This window comes from Fundulus heteroclitus, chromosome 17 (assembly GCF_011125445.2).
Source record: "Fundulus heteroclitus isolate FHET01 chromosome 17, MU-UCD_Fhet_4.1, whole genome shotgun sequence".
Taxonomy (NCBI): Eukaryota; Metazoa; Chordata; class Actinopteri; order Cyprinodontiformes; family Fundulidae; genus Fundulus; species Fundulus heteroclitus.
Genome location: NC_046377.1, coordinates 24,822,607 through 24,841,192, shown reverse-complemented (window position 1 = coordinate 24,841,192; position 18,586 = coordinate 24,822,607). Strand labels below are relative to the sequence as shown.

The window sequence follows — 18,586 nt, the reverse complement described above, 5'->3', positions numbered from 1 at the left end:
GTTGTGTTCATGTTATTCTGATTAGTGCAAGCTGAGGTAATAATAAAGTGCTCCCCTAATGTTAGCATACGTAAACACACGTTAGCGTGAACATAACACGACCAGGGAGTCTAAACGTGTGACGCAAAAATCAGACAGCAGGCCGGATCCAAGTCCATTTTTTAAAGTTCCCTGAATGCATCAAAACTGAAAAACACACATTTTTTAGTCTGTAATCACATCAACAACTATTTTTTACTTCAACAGAAGTATTTAGTAGATTGAATTGTTGAATTCTAACAATATGAAGTCAAGTTTGCAATAAATTACAAAGGAATGAGAAGTGAAGACCCGGCCAAAAGCATTAAGTCCTATACTGTCGATTTTACAAAAGATTGTTCTAAATATTCCTTATTATAGATTACGACTAAGGTTTCAACTCATTAATAAATTTTTTTGGGTATTATTTTAGCAATAGTTTATGATCATTTATGCGTTGCCCCCTGCTGGCTGTGACCAAGAATGCAGGTTTCACTTGAATTGTTTTCTTCACGGTTCAGAGCAAACTGCATCTTTGCTTCAGCGTCACTCAGGCCAACAGGAAGATTTTGGATGAGTGCTGCAGAAAAGGGACATTTATAAGCTGCACAACTGTGAGGAACCTTGCAGAGGACGAGCTGACGCAGATGTATTCAGCCACACTTCAGGGGAAACTCGTGGGTTTCCAGATAACCTAACGAGTCGGGCTGTGACTTCAGAAGGGAGAGAGGAGACATGGTGGCCAATCAGAAGGTGCACAGATATAAGATGTGAAATTTTAAGAAACGCCCTTTAAAAACTGTCTGTTTGAAAAGAATATTAAAGCAGAAGTTTTTTTCTGCTGGAGGAAACGTAACATGCCGTGTTGGGAATGGGGCCGGTTCTTTGGTGGCTGGTGAAAGGGGCTTTCCTTTGCACAAACAACTTGGTCTGGACAGAATCAGCTCTGGTTATTACATCACACAAATATCCCCGCTACAAGGACTCCACCCTGCAGCGTTGCTCCATTTTCAACAGCATGTGCGTCTATTTAATGGGGAGCAATAAAAAAAAAAAGATACCAAATCCAGGCTGCTGCTTCACCTGCCACCTCTCCCCCTCTCTCCAGCACAAACGCAGCGTATCAATGTCATCGGGCCGGTTCTGGTTGCTCATGAGCCGCCGCCTGCCCTCTGGACTCAATCAGCTCTACTTCCTGCTCAGCCGCTTTCTTCAAATGTAAAACAACCCAAAAACAATCCTGCCTCCCTTTTTTCATACGTCTGTCGCCGTTTTTAATTCCCTCTTTTGTTTCCTCTCTTTTGCAACAGTGGCGGGTGGCAGTCTGCATGGCAACACTCGCAGCGTGACACTTCCGTCACCCAGAGAGCAAAGGAGGGAGGAAAGGAGCGCCGGAGCATGGACCCATCTCTCCCCGCTCACAGGCCACCCATAATTCATTAGCTCTCCTCCTCATCCGCCCTGCGTTTCCCCTCTCTGCAGCGTGAAAGCACAGATTTTCTGGAGTGAAGCTGCTGACGTTGGGTTATTTTTTTTGCAGCGGCATTCGGCATCTTTTGAATGTGACCTTTTTTTTTTTTTTCACGCCGAGCCTTCTTCAGAAAACGCTTTTATTGCAGAGTGCAAAGTGGTCACGTTTCCCTTTAAGCGAAGCAAACTGCATCGTATCGCCTCCGACTCCTCGTGAAACACCTCCATTCTGCCACATCTAAAGAGATTTTTTATGTTTAACCAAGTTGCAAACAGAAAAAGGAAGAAGCAATAAAATAAACGGAGGAGGGAGACAGCAGAGGGAATGCACAGCTTCCCTCTGACCCATCAGCATGACCCCTGCCAGAAAGAGGGGAAAAACTCAACTACAATATCCCAGACCTTCCCTTTCTTCCCTCTGGCTTCACTTCCAGCATCCATCACTCAGACACGCACAAAGAGATTATTCCGCCTTTTTTCCCCCAGATTTGAGCCGGGCAGAGGGCCCGGGTTTCACTTTTCCTCTCCCTCATTCTCACAAAACTCCATTCGGTCGCTCAGAAAACAGATTTTCATTTTTATGCAAACAATACTCGTCTGCCTCCACCTTTAGTTCACATACAGGTAGAGATGATTGCAGCGAAAATAAAACAAAAAGACGAGGTGGTAGAAATGCAGCCATGCGAGCAGGAAGAAATCTGCACTTGTGTCTGTTAAGCCAAACGACATAAAAAGGCTTGGTTTGTCGCTGGGGGAAACACTCACAGGTTCAGAGCTGCTTCATGCAGTACCTTTGAGAATCAGACTATAACAAAGTAAAGCACTAAAACACAGCCGGAGGGAGTGATTAGTGTGAACGTGTGTGTGTGTGTTTACGTGTAGCGCGGAGTGTGAGGCGGCTGGTGGAGGAGAGAGAGAGCGCCACGCTCCAGGCGGTGCATTATTAAACAGATTTGTCACTTTGGACTGCCGCCGTTTGGAGTGTGAGCGCGCACGTTTGTCGAACCTTGACTGTAAGATCCAGCGAGAGGGTAAAGCTGAAAAATAAAGGCAATGAATGGGATCTAAAAGCAGAGGGAAATGGTGGGAAAGCAGAATGTAGATGCAGTGGTGCACCTAGGGGGGGCCAGCTGAGGGCCACTGAGGAGAGGGGCCACCAAAACCACGGATAGGACGCATGGCGCACCAAAACCGTGCTATTTTTATATTATATATATATATATATATATATATATATATATATATATATATATATAATTATTTTTTTTGATGCTACTGGGAAAATGCACAGAAGGAGCCAATTATTGGAAATCTTGGCAATATGTTAGGAGCTTTTCAACAAGATGGTGGGAGGCTGGTGAGATGGAGTATTGGAACAGGAAAGAAAAATGTTATAAAATGAAATAAATGACTCAAATATGTATGATTTTAAACATCTAATCAATCAATAAATAAATGTTGAAATTAGTTAAAATAGGGCCCAGGATGCTGATGGTCAGGGGAACATAAAAATGATGCTCTGCAAGTTTATTTAGAAATTATTTATAAAAAGCAATTAATAATTCTTATTAAAAAAAACTATATTAAAATATATATAATTAAAATTAATAAAACATGCTTTAATGAATAAGATGTTGTAATTTAAACCAGATAATTTATAGCAGGTAGGGGGTTGTCCCCGCTGCCCCCCCATTGGTGACGCCACTGCAAAGAGAGAGAGAGTGACAGAGAAGAGTGGAAAGTGAGAGAAAAGGCAAGATTAGAGCGCAGGAAAAACAGACAGGGGAGGGGAAACAGAGACGGCAATAACAGCCGCAGACAATGAAATCAAATGATGTGTAAAAATAGAAAAATAAAAAGTCCAAATTAGGAAACATGCAAAAAGGAGATAATTTTAAAATGCACGTTCCGTTACAGAAGATTGATTTTCACCAATCAAGCCGACATTCAGCGTGGCCATTAAACAAAGCTATGGGCCTGTAGTTAAGCATTTAAATGATGACTTGTGTCCTGAAAACATGAGCAACACCACCGTACGCACAAACACACACACAGCCAAGTGTTAGTGTGTTAGAAATCCCTGCAGCTGCAGAAATAAATAAAAAAGCAGCTCCTGCAACAACACTTGTTTTAGTCAAAAATAACATTAAAGAGACAGAAAATGTCCTCAGTCTGTGAGTGTGAGACGAACGCTGGAAGCGGAGCTGCAGAGTCCAGCGAAGGCATCGCTCTAACCGACCTGGTGACTCAGCACGGGACGGGAAAATCATTCTGCATCACTTCTACGGTTTCTGCATCAAACTAATGGGTGGACATGAAGAGATGCAAAGATTTCCTTAGAAGAAATGCATCTAAAGATATTTCTGCTAAATATTTCTCTCCCTAAAATCTGAGCTCTTCCCTTCGCCGCCATGACTTCCCACGTCCACCTTCCTTCCCGCCACTCTCCTCCCGTCTCTAGCGCCCTCGTCTGAGCCGTATAATTATCTCGTTCTGATTCCAGAGACTTCGGAGACGCTCAGAACTCTCTTTCATGGCTGGGCGGTCCGCTCCGCCTCCGTCACTCAGACGCTCAATGCTGAATTGTTCTTCCAAAAAGGCCCAAACTGACGGACGCGGGAAGCGGCGAGAGATTGGTGGACACGCCTTCCGTCCCGGTCGTGACGTCTGAGGCAAAGAAACGAGACAAACGAGCGGAGCTGTCTGATTTACAGATACAACATGGAGGATGCATACGGGGCGAATCCTTCAGCGAACCCAACAGAAACCCTGAAAATAGCTGATCATGTGACCGAACCAGCGTCATCGTCCACCGTGCGTCAAGTCCTGATTCCAGCAGCACACACTGTCCTCGTCTCACTGGACGGAAATACAGCAGCCGACCAACTGGGCCGAGAGCGAGAGACGATTTAAACGCACAAAATAGGTGCAAATGTGTTCATAGAGTGCAAATTTGTTTTTTTTTTCCTAATCAAAACTGGCTTTGTGAGTGGGTCAGTGTAAACGGCATCATCACCGCTGGTCAACAAAAGAGGCTTTTTCCTAATATGGAGCCGAAAGTGGAGGAAAATCAGCAGATTTTCAGCCACATCTTCTCACTGCTACTCCTAAAGCATAAAAAGGGTAAAAAGGTCTGGCTTTGAGCTACAGAACACACACACACACACACACACACACACACACACACACAGTCAGAGGGGATTTAAAGATTCAAACAGTGCTCGTGCTAATTAGGCAGATGGATTTGCACCTCTCCTCTTGGTCCGCTGGGATATAAAGCGACACACGACGCAGGCGGACAAACTCTTTAAGTGGATTAATTAAAACCAACACGGCGGGGTCCAAGGCCAAGCCCCCCCCCGCTCCTTTGCACCGTCCGCATTGAGCGGACTGGAGCTGCAGGACGGAGCGGGCAGCAGCAGCGGCGAGGTGGACGGTTCAGACTCTAATTAGAGCCAAAGTTTCAGCTGATCTCCAGAGGATTTTCTTATAAAAGCACAAATCAGGCCTCAAGAGTGTGTGTGTGTGTGTGTGTGTGGGGGGGGGGGGTTAATACAGCATGCACGCTGCTTTTCATTAGGAATAACGGAGCTGCACGGCGTGCCTGTGACATGCACGGCGCTCTCCCCGGAGCAGGACTTCATCCTCACGCCTCGTGTTCCTGCAGCCCGGCGGAGCGAGCAGCCGAGAAGAGGCGCAGACACGCCTTGCTGATGCTCTGACACACGCACCCTTCTCCCACTCGTCACAACGAGTCCACAGAGCCGCGTTAATCACTTTATTGTGCTGCTGTGCATTCGTTGCACAGTCTCCTCTCTGCATTTACTCTAACATTCCTTTTTTCTCTCATATCTGTGGCCGTTTACTTCAGGAAGCGTTAGTTCTTGTTTTTTCACTCAAAAAAAAAAAAGAAACAGCGACCTGAGAGCAGCAGAGGTGAGTCTCATTAAAGAGACGTCGCTCAGGTGCTCCTGAGCGCCGGTGACACTCGGGCAGTGAGCTGCTCTTTATTAAAACGCGGCGTCTTTGCAGAGGGACAGCTGCTGCTGCATCTAATCTGGGAGGAAAAAGAAAAGGTTTAATAATGAAGCAGAGCTGAGGTAAATACTCCTGCTGCTTCCTTTCCTCTCCGCCTAGATCAAATTTGGATTCATACCTCCAGCTCCTCCCTGACCTTTGCACCTGTTGAGCAAAGAGAGGCCGGTATCTGGTTATTAATTAGTGATTATGTGGGTTAAGAGAAGCCACCAGGAGACGTGTCCCCGTTAGGTAAATGGACGGAGGAGTTTATTTATGAGAGCGCTTCACTCCAGCTGTCCTGTTTCTCAGTCCGAATGGTCATCAGCGCCTGCTTGGGAATGACAACACTAACCCCCCCCCCTCCTCTCATTTTCTATTTTGGATTTGAGGATAATGACAGCAGGATGGAGGGCAGTGGGGGGGGGGGAGGGTGATAAAAGAGAGGAGAGGAAGCATTAGAAGAATAATCAGAGGGTCTTTGGGGGCTCTGCCTCTTCTCTCTAAAATAGAATTTGAAGATAGTCCCCGCTGAGTGTGTCCGGGGAGAAATGACTTATTTATCAAAGAGGCTGAAATATTCAGGGATGGGGGGGCCTTCTTTAAATTCATGGGCTGAGATGCTTAATGACGGCGGCTGTATTCAGAGAGATCTGCAGGTTTCGCTTTAACAGCAGCATGACAGACATGTTTCACCTTAGACCTCGTGCATTTCACAGAGAATCAGGTGAGCGAGTGTTGATCCAAGAACTAAACGCTGCTGCTGCTGCTGGAGAACGTGTTTTTATCTGGAGATAAAATTAATGTTGTCTAAGAGCGCGCTGCGGCGGGCAATCAGCCATGACTAAATGTTTCAAGATAAATTCCTGGAGGGGCGGACTTTCTCTGGCAGCTCAGAAACATTTTGCGAGGGGGGGGGGGTATCAGCATGGGGGGTGGGGTGGGATGGGGTGCTGAACAAGGTGGGAGGGGGAGGGAATGAGTTCCTACTTTTAGGCTGAAATGGGAGAAGTTTGGGAATAATGGAGGAGAGGACGGCGAGGGTTAATGAGACGGACAGAGCGGAGGAAAGGAGCAAAGCGTGCGTAATTACGCACCGCGGCCGCCGCCTCGCCGCCTGCGCCCCGCGTCCCACCCTTCAGTCCCCCCCCCCCCCCGCTGTCACCGCCGCGCTCACAGGACGAGGCTGTGGTGTGGAGACACTGGCCGGCCGGCCGCTTACCTTAACACGTTCCAGCTTTTCAGAGGGTCCAGGTCTGAAATTATAGAAACCATGGTTGGCTGGCTGGGGCTGGCAGCACCGGCAGAGGGCGGGAGGAGCGTGCAGCAGAAAAACGATCGAAAGAAAAAAGCGGCGCAAAGGCTGTAAACTCCGTCTGCGAATGACAGCAAACGCTCGGATGCAAGCTGTCCTGGTTGTTCAGTGGCTGATGAGCGCTGTCACAGCTCTCTCTCCTTCCCTTCTCTCCCTCTCCCTCCCTCTCTCTCTCTCTCGCTCTCTCTCTCTCTCCGCCCCCTCCTGGTCCAAGCCTGCGCTCAGCAGACGCGTCTCAGAGCTTCCTCTGCTCCGTCCTTCAGAAGCTGGCAGCTGCCGCAGGAAAGGCAGCCGTGCGCTACGGCAGAGCAGCTCTTCACCGCGTCAGTGCTAAATAAAAGTAGCAACGCTTTTCTCCTACACTTTGTTTTTGGTGACCTGCCCACGCTTTATAAATCTAATGTTCTTTATCTCTGCTCCGTTATTTTCCTCTAAAGGTACTTTAGGTTATGGCTTGTGAACAGGCAGACCACTCAATGGTTGTCCTCACCAAACACCAATAATGGAAATATTTATCTATTAACATTGTTTTCTTTACAAAATATTATTTAAACGAAAATGTGAAAACACTGATATAAAAAGATTAATGAAAACTAGAAATCTGCATCGTTTTGCTTTCCTAACAGTGGCAGTTCTTGCATAAATGGAACCCTGGGTCAGTGCCCCCTCCCCCCCCACCTTATTTTTGTTTTCTTAGCAATCTCAGAATTTGTTGTAAGGAGCTTGTAATCAGTGTTGAATAACTTGGTAAAACTATACTTTGTGGATTTCATACCTCGTTCTCATTGTAAATGGTCCTAATTTCAAGAAACGAAGAACTTTACTGTGTTTGTTCTTTATCAAATAAAACAAAGTTTCATAAATCTCAACCTCAGTTCTAAAGAATCTCTGTTCAGTGCATAAGCCCAAAGTCGCTGATAATCAGCGGACCTGGCAACACTGCTGGAAGCCTGGAACACAGAAGTCCCTCTTTCCCTCTGTCATCAGACTCTAACAAACGTGCATTAAATCAGGACTCTTGAGGTTAATTATTGTTGTAATATCAATTATATCAATATTGTTGTATCTAATGTGCATCATTTATGAATTAAAACTGTCCAGTGCAGGTGCAATTGGTAAAGATTTCAGAATGGGAGCTAAAGTGGACCAAATGTCTTTTGTTTGTCCCTTATTTTGCAGTAGTTGGCACAGCTAACCAAATTGTTAGCTTAACATATTTGTATTCCACTATCAAAAATATTAAACCAACCTGTTTAATAAACCGAAACCGATAGTTGAGAAAGCTAACACTCAGTTTGCGTCACACGTCTTCAGAGAAAAGACGCTGCACCACACACGGCACATTACGAACGTAAGCAGCGCTGCATGTTTGAGGGGAGAGCGTTTTTTTTTTTTCAGGATCAATTTTAACTGTTACACGGCAATGGAAGAGTTTGAGAACAATTCATATTCTATCCCTCTGTTCCCTGGTAGCTTCATTTTAGGGAAAAGTGTGGGCTGGAAGCCAGTGTTGCCAGTCCTTGTGGAAGAAACAAGCAACCAGCTTTATTACCTCTACTGTGTAAACAGTAGAGATCAACAAGCCCAAAGTCGCTGATAATCAGCAGACCTGGCAACACTGCTGGAAGCCTGGAACACAGAAGTCCCTTTGTCATCAGACTCTAACAAATGTGCATTAAATCATGACTTTTGAGGTGAATTATTGTTGTAATATCAATGATATCAATATTGTATCTAATGTGCATCATTTATGAATTAAAAGGCATAAATAAAAGCCGGTTTCATCATTCCTATCCTTCACAACTGGTTTAAACGTCCCTGAAGGATTGCCGTAGTTTAGGCAGTAAGTGCTTGTGTTTTGTATGGAAATGTTGGAAAAATAAAAGTCCGGCTGAGCCATGCAGCGCCCCAAAAGCCCCACTGTGAGTCCAGGCTCCATCCACCTCATGTGGTGCCGGTAACAAACCCAGAAAGCTCGTTACACAACGATTTAAACGTAAGCGTCATCAGACTTCTGTCTGAACGGTCTGAGAACCCAGAGCGACCTGCATGCACAGACAACAGAAGACGTCACAGCAGCGCCTGCCGACGTCTCTACGTTGTTGAGCAACGGCAGCCGCCAACATTTAGACGGCATGCTAACAAGAAGAAGTTAAGATGAAAACAGCTAATAATGTGAGGAGCTGTGACTGCTGCTGCAGTGAGAGCCAGGACAGTGATGGAAACGGCAGATGGATCCTTGTTAATATTATCGTACTTAAAGGAATATAAACCCAATAAAGTAGACGCTAACCAGTCCGTAAACAGTTGCTAAACTTTACGTGAACAATAACACGATGAATGAAAAGTTGCCTCCATAATGATTTGTTGGCAGATTGGCGTCACTGTTGTGATAAAACCAAAAACAGAACAACAGATATACATACAATTAGCTCATATGAACAAGTTTGATAAGGCTGAAGGCTTTATCCCATTATGAGCCCATTCCTAAAAGCACCCACCACTTCCATATATGGGCAGTGACATCATAGGGTGTCATAGGATGTCAGAACAAGATGGTAATTATATGATTATAATAGTTACAATTTTAGAAGAAAATCAAACCAAAGTCAAAATTCAGCTCCTGTTTTGGTCCCCACCAAGAAATAAAAAAAAAAAAAAAACGGTTTATCAAAATAAGTTTTTGTATTATTTGGTGAATATAAAGTTTTTTTCTATTTCGTTTTTTTTCTATCCGTTTTAATATTTTATGAGAAAATGAAATCACCAAACATGGGCGGAATATTGCTTTTTCCTGATATGTCCAAATCATGAGAAAACAAAGAACGATAGTATGACTTTATTTGTAAATTTACATCAGCCTGGATTTTTTCATTCATAGAGAAGTTTGTACGAGCATTTAGAAGAGGTTTGCTTGCATTACAATACGTCATGATATAGGAATAGAGGTTAGTGATTTATTTATTAGCAATAATGTGTCTCCAGGTAAAAGATTTACAGACTCTCTGGTGAACATTGTTTTGTCCAATCAGCAGGTTAATCGCTCTAGATTTTGGTTGAACGTCTTGAGAAGAACTGACCAGGCGTTTCTCTGCCAATAGCGATTTTACCTTTTCTTTAAGGTCTAACCAGACGATTCAGAGTTTACAAAATTTATTTCAAAGAGTATAACACGAGAAATAAAAGGTGCTGTAGGTTCTTTTACAGAGTTAGTAGTTTTTAGTCCAACAGATTAAAAGAAACTATACGATTAGGCATTAAATATCTGTTTTCTTTATTAAAATAAACAAATAAAACATTTATCGTTAGTTGATGCATTTATAGATCTGAAATGGAGGCACTGCCTAGTTTTTTATGCATTTAATAAATAGGAGGAAAATAAATCTAATTTTGCAATATTTAAACAAAGATAAATAAAAAAACAAAACTAAAAAAAACAACAACAAAAAAAATCGGCCAATTTCTACTTTTAAGCGGTCTTTGCAAATTAACATTACACAGTATCTTCTTGATTTCATGGCGCTGACTTGAGAAATATTGTGTTTTTTTCCCAGCGCTTTGCTTCCTTCCGTCAAAATGAACTGAGAACAACTGAAACGTGTCAGAGCCGCCATGTTGGAGACACGAGCAGCCCTGCAGAACATCTCTGTGTCTGCACACCCTGCCAGCGCTGACTTCCTGTCTGACACCACCACATCCTGTAGATAACTGCCCCCCCCCCCCTCCCCTCGACGTGGCAGCAGATGCATCATCTCTGCTGAAGAATGACAAAGCAAAAGCCAAGTCCCACCTTCTCTCTACCCCTATCCTCTATGGAGGGGGGGTAGGAAAAGTGTCAGAGTCTGTTTCAGAGAATTTTCTGGAGTGACTCAAAGTCGCAGTCGGGTTGTTGGGGAAACTGCTGCAGTTTTAGACCAAGAAATCCATGATCTGCAGTTTAAACAATAAAAAAAACAATTATCTCAGAGGTCGTTGATGGTCCAGGGAAGGAAGTTCATGCAGAAAGCAGCCAAGAACCGTAGCTTAGCGTGGATTGTGCCGGAGCGGAGACGTAACAGTGATCCAGAGCTACAGCCAGGCCTCAGCATCAGCAGCCGTCCTGCAGCGGCTTTAAATAGACTCCATTGGACATCTGCTCCACAGAAGAGGAGAAGGAGGTGGAGAAAAGAGGCAGCTGACAGCACCTCTCACTCCGTCTCTCCTCCTGGAGTTAATACCCCCCCCACCAGAGATCACTGCGAGTTCAGCTCTCGTCTCTGCTGCTGTAATTTTGCCTGATAATCACAGTGGCAGTCCTGTCACTTCGGAGCTGGAGGTGTTGCTGCATCCTTACAGGTTAGCGATGCATATCAATGTGTGCAGGTAAGAATATACAGGTGAGAGCTCTAAAGGTGAAGCTTTATTTAGACCTTTACTACCACACTTATATTATCTTCTCCTTGCTGTTTGGGGCTTTTCTCTCCTGGTTTTGCTTTACTTCCAGCAACTAATTTTATTTTCCAACTAGTATTAAATTCACCTTAGAATAGAAATAAGAACTACACCGCCTGATTTTAAATCATGGAGCTTGTTTGTTCTTGCTAACTTTTGCTAACATATAGGGAACAAAAATATCAGCAGAACAGCAGCTGTGTTTGCATTCGCCACACAGAACCTCTCAAACTTATTGGAAATATTGGACTTGTAGGACAGAGGGTTGCTGCTAGTCTCAGATCCTGTTGGTAGAACTCATGAACCGGATCTGCAGGCACAGTTACTGTTGATAAATGTCAGATTTATTGTCCCTGACAGTTATTTTCAGTTAAGTGAGAAAAATTCTGAATTAAAATCAATTCATTTGAAGGAAGTTCTTCTGCTCCTTTAATTCTACACTTAAGTTTAATGAAAACAAAGAGGTGGTTGCCCAATGTTCACCATTAGGGTTATTCTTTAAGATTTGTTTTATTAATAGTGTTAATGTTCATGATGCATTGAAGCCTGTCCCTCTTCTCCAGGAATGAAGAAGTCCGGCTCCATCCTAATACCCTTAATAACAGCTCCTAGCTCCAGTTCCTACCTCCTACCTCCTGCTCCCTGACCTTTCCTGGGTCAGCAGAACTCCATCAGGGAGGAAAGGAGCTTCAGCTGCTGAGCTGATTCCAGACTTTAAGTCTGACGTCATTAGTGACGGAAACATGGAGGATGGAGTCAGAAACGTGGAGGATGGACAGGGTTCCCACACCTTGGTGAACATCAAATTCAAGGACCTTCCAAGGACTTTCCAGGACCAATTTCCTCAAATTCAAGGACCACACGTGGCAGCATTTACCTACTGTGACCGCTGAATAGGTTATCATATTTTAGTACAATGCAAATTCAATAAAAGACTAAACGGCATAGAAGTTGTTGGGTCAGAAGCAATGCAAGAAAGTGGACTTAATTTATAGCGTACATTGATATTGATCATATTCATAGCCTACATTTATATCCACAGTACATGGCTATGCCATACTACATTACATATAAGACGTACATTAGTCTACCGTTTCATGGAATTTTATGGAAAAAAAGTGCAGCATTGAGATGTTCAGAATTATATCAATTTGTTTTACTTTCATCTTTGATTAAGCTAATTTTTGACTTCTGTTTAAAGAGCCACGGTTGCCAGAAAGCTGCTCAGAGATATTTTTTAATCATTCTCAGGCTTTGTTACCTTTGTTAAAGACACAATTTCAGTGCATTTTACTAACCCTCCTCCTTTACCCGGGTTTGAGATCGGCATAAAGACCATAAAGCCATAAACCATAAAGAGACACTATGGCGGAGTTACAAATTTTTTCGTTTCAACTTTTTTTTTAACATTTTCTTTTTTCTCTTGTGGTCCACTAAGGAGCCTACAAATCACGGTAAAACATGAACATGTGGCTGTGTGAATCAAATGCTGTTATTTAAGAGTATGAACGATACGTGCTTTCATGTAGAGTTTCCAAAAGTCGCTAGATTTGTCGCTAGTCACTTTTTTGAAAAAGAGTCGCTGGAGGGCTCTGAAAAGTCGCTAAATATAGCAACAAAGTCGCTGAGTTGGCAACACTGCGTGAATGTAACCTATTGGACGCTCGTAGGCCTAAACCGTAGCCTACCAACTAACAAAGAAGAGCGAACGTACTTTTGCAAATTAAAAGTCTGCGGAATCAACATAATTTTAAAATATCGTGTGGTAGTAAAATAATGACACGAGTCGTCATCCGTGTGAACTTTCAAAAAAATCATCCGTGTCAACTTTCAACCCCACAAAAAAAAAAAATCAAGGACTGTTTTCAAGAACTTTCAAGGACCTTGAATTTATTTTTTTCAGATTCACAAACTTTAAAGGATTTAAAGGACCCGTGGGAACCCTGGATGGAGTCAGATCCTACAGCCTTCAGGACATGAACTACAGAGAGACGCTCTCTGCTCTACGCATGTTTTGGTTTATTTCCGTGAGGTTAGCCGTGCTGATACGTCATCTCCTACTCATCGCACACAGGAGCCTGTTTTCATACTTGGAGGAGCAGGAAGGTAAACTGTGAACAAAGTTTGGTGCAACGTTTGCATTCATGCAGCTTCATCATGAAGACGATAGGAAGAGGAGAAGTTCTGAGTGAGAAAGCTGAAATGCAAAAACATCTCTGCCATTCACACTCAGTTAACCTCTCATGAAGGCATCGTGTTCATCACAGTGTCATCAGCGAGGCTTTCACCTGCAGATGGTTGTTTGGGAGGTAATTATTAAAGAAAATGGTTAAGATGCTTCAAAATGGGATTTTATGTCCATTTAGACCCACAAAGGATCATCAGCCGAGCTCCAAACAGACAAACACGGCTGTGACTAAATGTTCACCTCACAAATTACTGCCTTATATCAACCTGAGCTTGTGTCGTGGCTGGGGTAGAAGAGATCCACAACAACCAGGTTCAGGAACAAGTCAGCAGCAGATTTAGACGCCATGAGCAACAGGAAGTGACTGGATTGAACTGACCAGAGCTGTGGACACCTGGTCATGTTAGAAAAGATCTGTGATTGAGCTCCTGTCCTCAAAATGACTTCATACTCTTGTTAAAGTCAAACATTTACCAGGAGAAATGATGATAAAAATAACATTTGTGTTTGTTTCCTCGCCTTGTTAAGGTTTAAGGGAGAGCTCGTTAAGTTTGAACACCACGACTTGAACTCGATAGTCTTAACGGCGACATTGCAACACAGCGCATTGCCTGTGGGTCAAGAAGTTTGATTCTGGTCTCCTCTAATAAGAGGATCCACTTTCCAGCAACGCCTGACATTACATAAGGCTGTTAGATAAAATGCCAATTAAAAACCAACAAGTAGGATAAACTGACCAGGAGCGCTTTAAGAATAGTCTGGCAGCTTGGAGGCAAAGCATAAAGAAAGGAGGACAGACCAAGACTTTTCCACAGGCGCCTATTTGTCCTTAATAAAGATTTTAACAGGAATAAAAAATACTTTTGCTTTAGGAGAACTTTATTTAATTCTAACAGTGACCACCAGTGGAGGCGGCGTTCACTTTAAAGGACCTGCGCGATTTTACAGTATTGAGCGTTAGAGAGAATATTTATTTTTGCTAGGAATAAAACCTATTTTCCATCAAACGATTGAAGTCTGCAGCCTGCTGCCGATGCATGTTTAGACACCACTAAACCAATTATTAAAGATTAAAAGCAGGCAGACCCGCTGTATTCAACGTGACAAAACATGGAGCGCACACAGAGCGCCCAACAATATCAGCATGATAAACACCTTGTATATCCCCCAGCGGCTTTTATTGGACTAAATCAGGCACATCTGAGGACAGACCTTGAGGTTTATGTCATCATGCATATGTGTATGCGTGTATTTCAATTCTAAACAAAGTCAGTGTCTTAAAGCCACCCACTGAATACAGATTCTCATTTTACCTCTTCTTCTGCTGCAGATGAGAGGAAGGAGGAAAATAAGCGCAGAGAAGGATGTGGATGAAATGAGTATGGAGGGATTATTTCATAAACGACAGATTTTTCCTTTCTTTGTAAGTCATTTGATCCTGTCAAATATGCCTAAAGCCATACGCCCACGTGCTGATTGTCTGAAAAAATGCTCCATTTAGGAGAATCGCTCCTCTTTCAAACAATGAGCTGAGCGGCTGGCTGCGCCGCTCCGCAGCAGGAGAGGAGAACACAAGGCAAACGAGATTTAGGATGCTCAAACACGCCCAGAACGCTCCAGTTTGTTTGTTTGTCCTGCAGACGGCCTCCGTGGGCCGCGTTTACCTGCAGGACAGCCGACATGGAGGCAGGACCAACAGTCTGGGCTCCTTATGTCACCAACAACACCTCCACTGCTCTGCATTCAGACCAGAACCACTGCACCGTTTTAACTTTGAGCTCATAACCGCAGCGCGTTATTTTCAGGCTGTTTTAGCATTAGATACAATCTGTTTGCATCAAGTCATGTTATCCCTGCATGTTCAGGCCTTGGCACTTATACACTTTTAAATATGCGGTACAAAGGAAAGAAACAGACAATACGTTCTGTAACTCAAATTTTGAGTTTCTGAAAACCAGAAAGTGTGTTTTTATGTATTTTACTCCGGTTCAGAAAGTGAATCTTAACTATCTTATATGTTCTTTGCACACATACTGATATGTTTGGGAGTCTTTTTCACATTAATTTGAATAATCGTGGCTTACAGATAATTATTCTCATTATAGTGTTATTTTATGTTCCAGACAATCGTGTGAGAAACTGCTGAATCAGCAGCTGCCAAGCAGACGCTGAAGCTAGGAAACGTTTAGCCAAAGATATGAAAGTAAAACTGAGTGTTTTTGTGTTTTGTCATTCTTTTCATTTAAAAAGAATGACAAAAAAAATGGCTTGTAGAGAGCCAAACTTGTGGGCACTAAGGTTTTCTGTGTGTATTCAAATTTATAATTATTTTACATGAATTGTATTTCTTAACCATAATGTTTTTTGTGTAATTGGCATTGTAATTTTATCTTGTGATTTTATACTTGTGATTATTTTTAAGGTTGCCTTTTTTACACCTGGCTGGGGGACTACCGATGAAAATTAGCACTCTTTAGCTAACTCGGGTACATTTACATTGTTTTAATGTTGATTAATGTACACTGTCCCCTTTTAAATAAAAAAAAAAATAAAGTGAAAAAATAAAGTGTAAGGAAAAACTGTGGCCTTGAGGGGATTATTATATTCAGTTTTGCACAGGAATAATGTATTTCTCTGTTTAACCATGCATTAACTGTTTGATATGTGCCAAATAAATGTCCTGATGGTCCTTCTGGGAAAACATCCCGTTCTGTCTGGTAATAAAGTGACAGAACATCACAGTCAGGCATGGTGGCAGCAGTGTGATGGTGCGGGGCAGCTTTGTGGCCTGGAGGACAATTTCCAACCATTACTTTGTAATCTTGGGTTCTGCAGAAGCTCAATGTTGCAAAGCGAAGCAGCAGGGCTCCGTCTGACTGGCCAAATATATATATATATATATATATATATATATATATATATATATATATATGGCCGCCGTAGATGACAGGGAGGAAAAGTTATTAGGTTCAGGGGGTGATTACTTTTTCACACTTTTACTTTTACTTTTTCAGGTTAGTTTTAGGGAATCTGTAAGGGCGCACACACTTTTTACAGCAAAGTGAACCCTGTTCTGGTATTTTTCATGAGCGGATTTATTGCAAAGAGTGTTTAGGGGTCAGAAAGCCTGAGAAAGATCCTGACTGGGCAGCAGGAATTAAAGTCAGCCAAACATGAAACCCGGGTGAGCTTTATTAGCATTCCTGGTGCAAAGCTGTCACCGTGTGTTACTTCCTGCGTGAAACCTTGTGTATTCTTGTTGAGAGTGCGAGGTATTTTCAGGTGAAGTGAGTCATGCAGACAGAAATAAAGTTAGACAGTAGGTATCTGTACTTCCACTGAGAGCTACGCAACAAAGCAGAAGAAATTATTAAGTTTATCCTCTTAAGATTCAAAAAGCAATCACTGCTCTCTCCACATAAACCCACAGATATCCACTTTTCGTCCTTAATGTGAGTTAAATTCTTCTCTGCTTCTCAGCCAAACTTGGCAGTTCTGTCTGCGTCTTTTTTTTTTTTTGGGAGGCCTGACAAACGATGCGCTCGGAGCGAGCGGAAAGGAAAACGGCGTGAGGAGAAAGCGCTTGGCAGCGAAATGTCCGAGAGAAAATGTAGAGAATGAGCGATTGAAGCGGTGTGGGAGAGCGAGTGGGCTGTGGAGAGAGAAAAGAGGAAGAGGAAGAAGAGGAGGTGGAGGAGGAGGATATATTTAGAGCCGCTCCTAATCAACTTCTTCGTCAGTTTGTGTCTGTGGGGGTGAGAGAGAGAGAGAGAGAGAGAGGGAGTTCAACAGTAAAAATCAATGTGCAGCCCACTCGCTCATTGAAAGGAAGAGAGAGGAGCAGAGCAGGAAAACGACCCAGCGCCGAGCTGCTAAATACAAAATCACCTCAACTATTCAGGAGTTGATCACTTTGATGGATCAGGGCGGCTCCAGTCAGACGCCACCTGCACCGTCCTCCGTTTATTCCCCTTTGACATTTGAGGAGTAAAAAGCGAGTTTTTCCAGATCAGCCGGGATCCTGATGGAGGAACTTTCTCCTCAACGTTTCCAGTAATCTGCTACAACAAAGCAGCGTTAGCACAGTTTGTCTACGCTCCCTTTAATCCACAGTTCCCTCCACTGTTGGTACAGCCTGACACAGATCAGGAGTAAAAAGCCTTAAAATCAACCTTTAATCTGACCAGTTTACACACATGTTCATCTTCTTTAGTGTTAAAAGGTCCCATTGACAGCCCACAGCATGACAGATCCTCCACCTGACTCCACAGTGAGGATCAGCTGATTCTCCACATTTCTTACCTGCTCCCCAGGACAGATGTGTCAGATGTGCCAAAGTGAAAAAGGTTGCTTTTAATTTTAGACTTTTTAAGTGCAGTTCTTGCTTCAACAGTGGATGCTGCTGCAGATATAAGATCTGCCCATATTGAAGGACTGATAGCAGAACCAGAGTCAATAGAGGAATCATCCCCTAAGACTCCAACTGAATGATTGACCTCATAAAACCTTTAGCCAACCACCACCTCTGTTTGGTTTGCTCCTTTAAAGCTGCACAATGAAATATAAAGTCAGTTATACTTCTGGAAAAGTGATCTGAATAGTTAAGCTAGTGCTTAACTAATTGATTAATAACAGGTTAGGGGCATTAACGAAAAATTTCCCAAACAGGAACGGTTCTGCAGGTGGAGCCCACCGATACTTTACCCCTCGTCATTTTCTGACCGCTTTCTTTACAGATGACCAGGGGGGGTGGGTTGCTTGTTGCGCTTGTTTCTCTCACAAGATCTGGCAACACTGGATATGACCCACTGATAATGTTGTGTTGTTCTAGTTAATTGTGTGTGGAGCAACAGAACCAACAGAATATGAGGTTCTGTGGTATAAACGTAAAATACTTCACTGCCAAACAGGGCCGCTGGAAGTAATTTTGAACAGGGGGTGCTGTGAAATTTTGTATTTGTTTGGACAAAAGACATATGAGTCTACAGGCCTAATTAAAATACAATAAATAAATGGATTGATATTTACAACTTTATTGTCATGACTTCAGTGCACACAACCAGGGTCTAATGGGGACGTCATCCAAAGCAGCCAGCTTGTATTGACTCACTGTGCAACTGTGATCTCTCTTGCTCGTAAAATTTTTC

General features: G+C 43.1%; 1 protein-coding gene across 22 annotated transcripts in view; it reads right to left on the bottom strand.

Moving 5' to 3' along the window:
* The window catches only part of celf2 (cugbp, Elav-like family member 2), a 275,924-nt gene extending 268,983 nt beyond the window's left edge, over nt 1–6,941 (bottom strand). For 12 of the 22 annotated variants that reach the window (XM_036148979.1, XM_036148984.1, XM_036148982.1 and 9 more), the window contains exon 1: nt 6,728–6,941. In XM_036148979.1, the coding sequence (XP_036004872.1) occupies nt 6,728–6,780 (53 nt within the window). In that variant the 5' untranslated portion in view covers nt 6,781–6,941. The remainder of the gene's footprint in view (nt 1–6,727) is intronic. The other 10 variants (XM_036149000.1, XM_036148992.1, XM_036148994.1 and 7 more) reach the window with 2 other exon arrangements.
* Nucleotides 6,942–18,586: the final 11,645 nt, after the last annotated feature.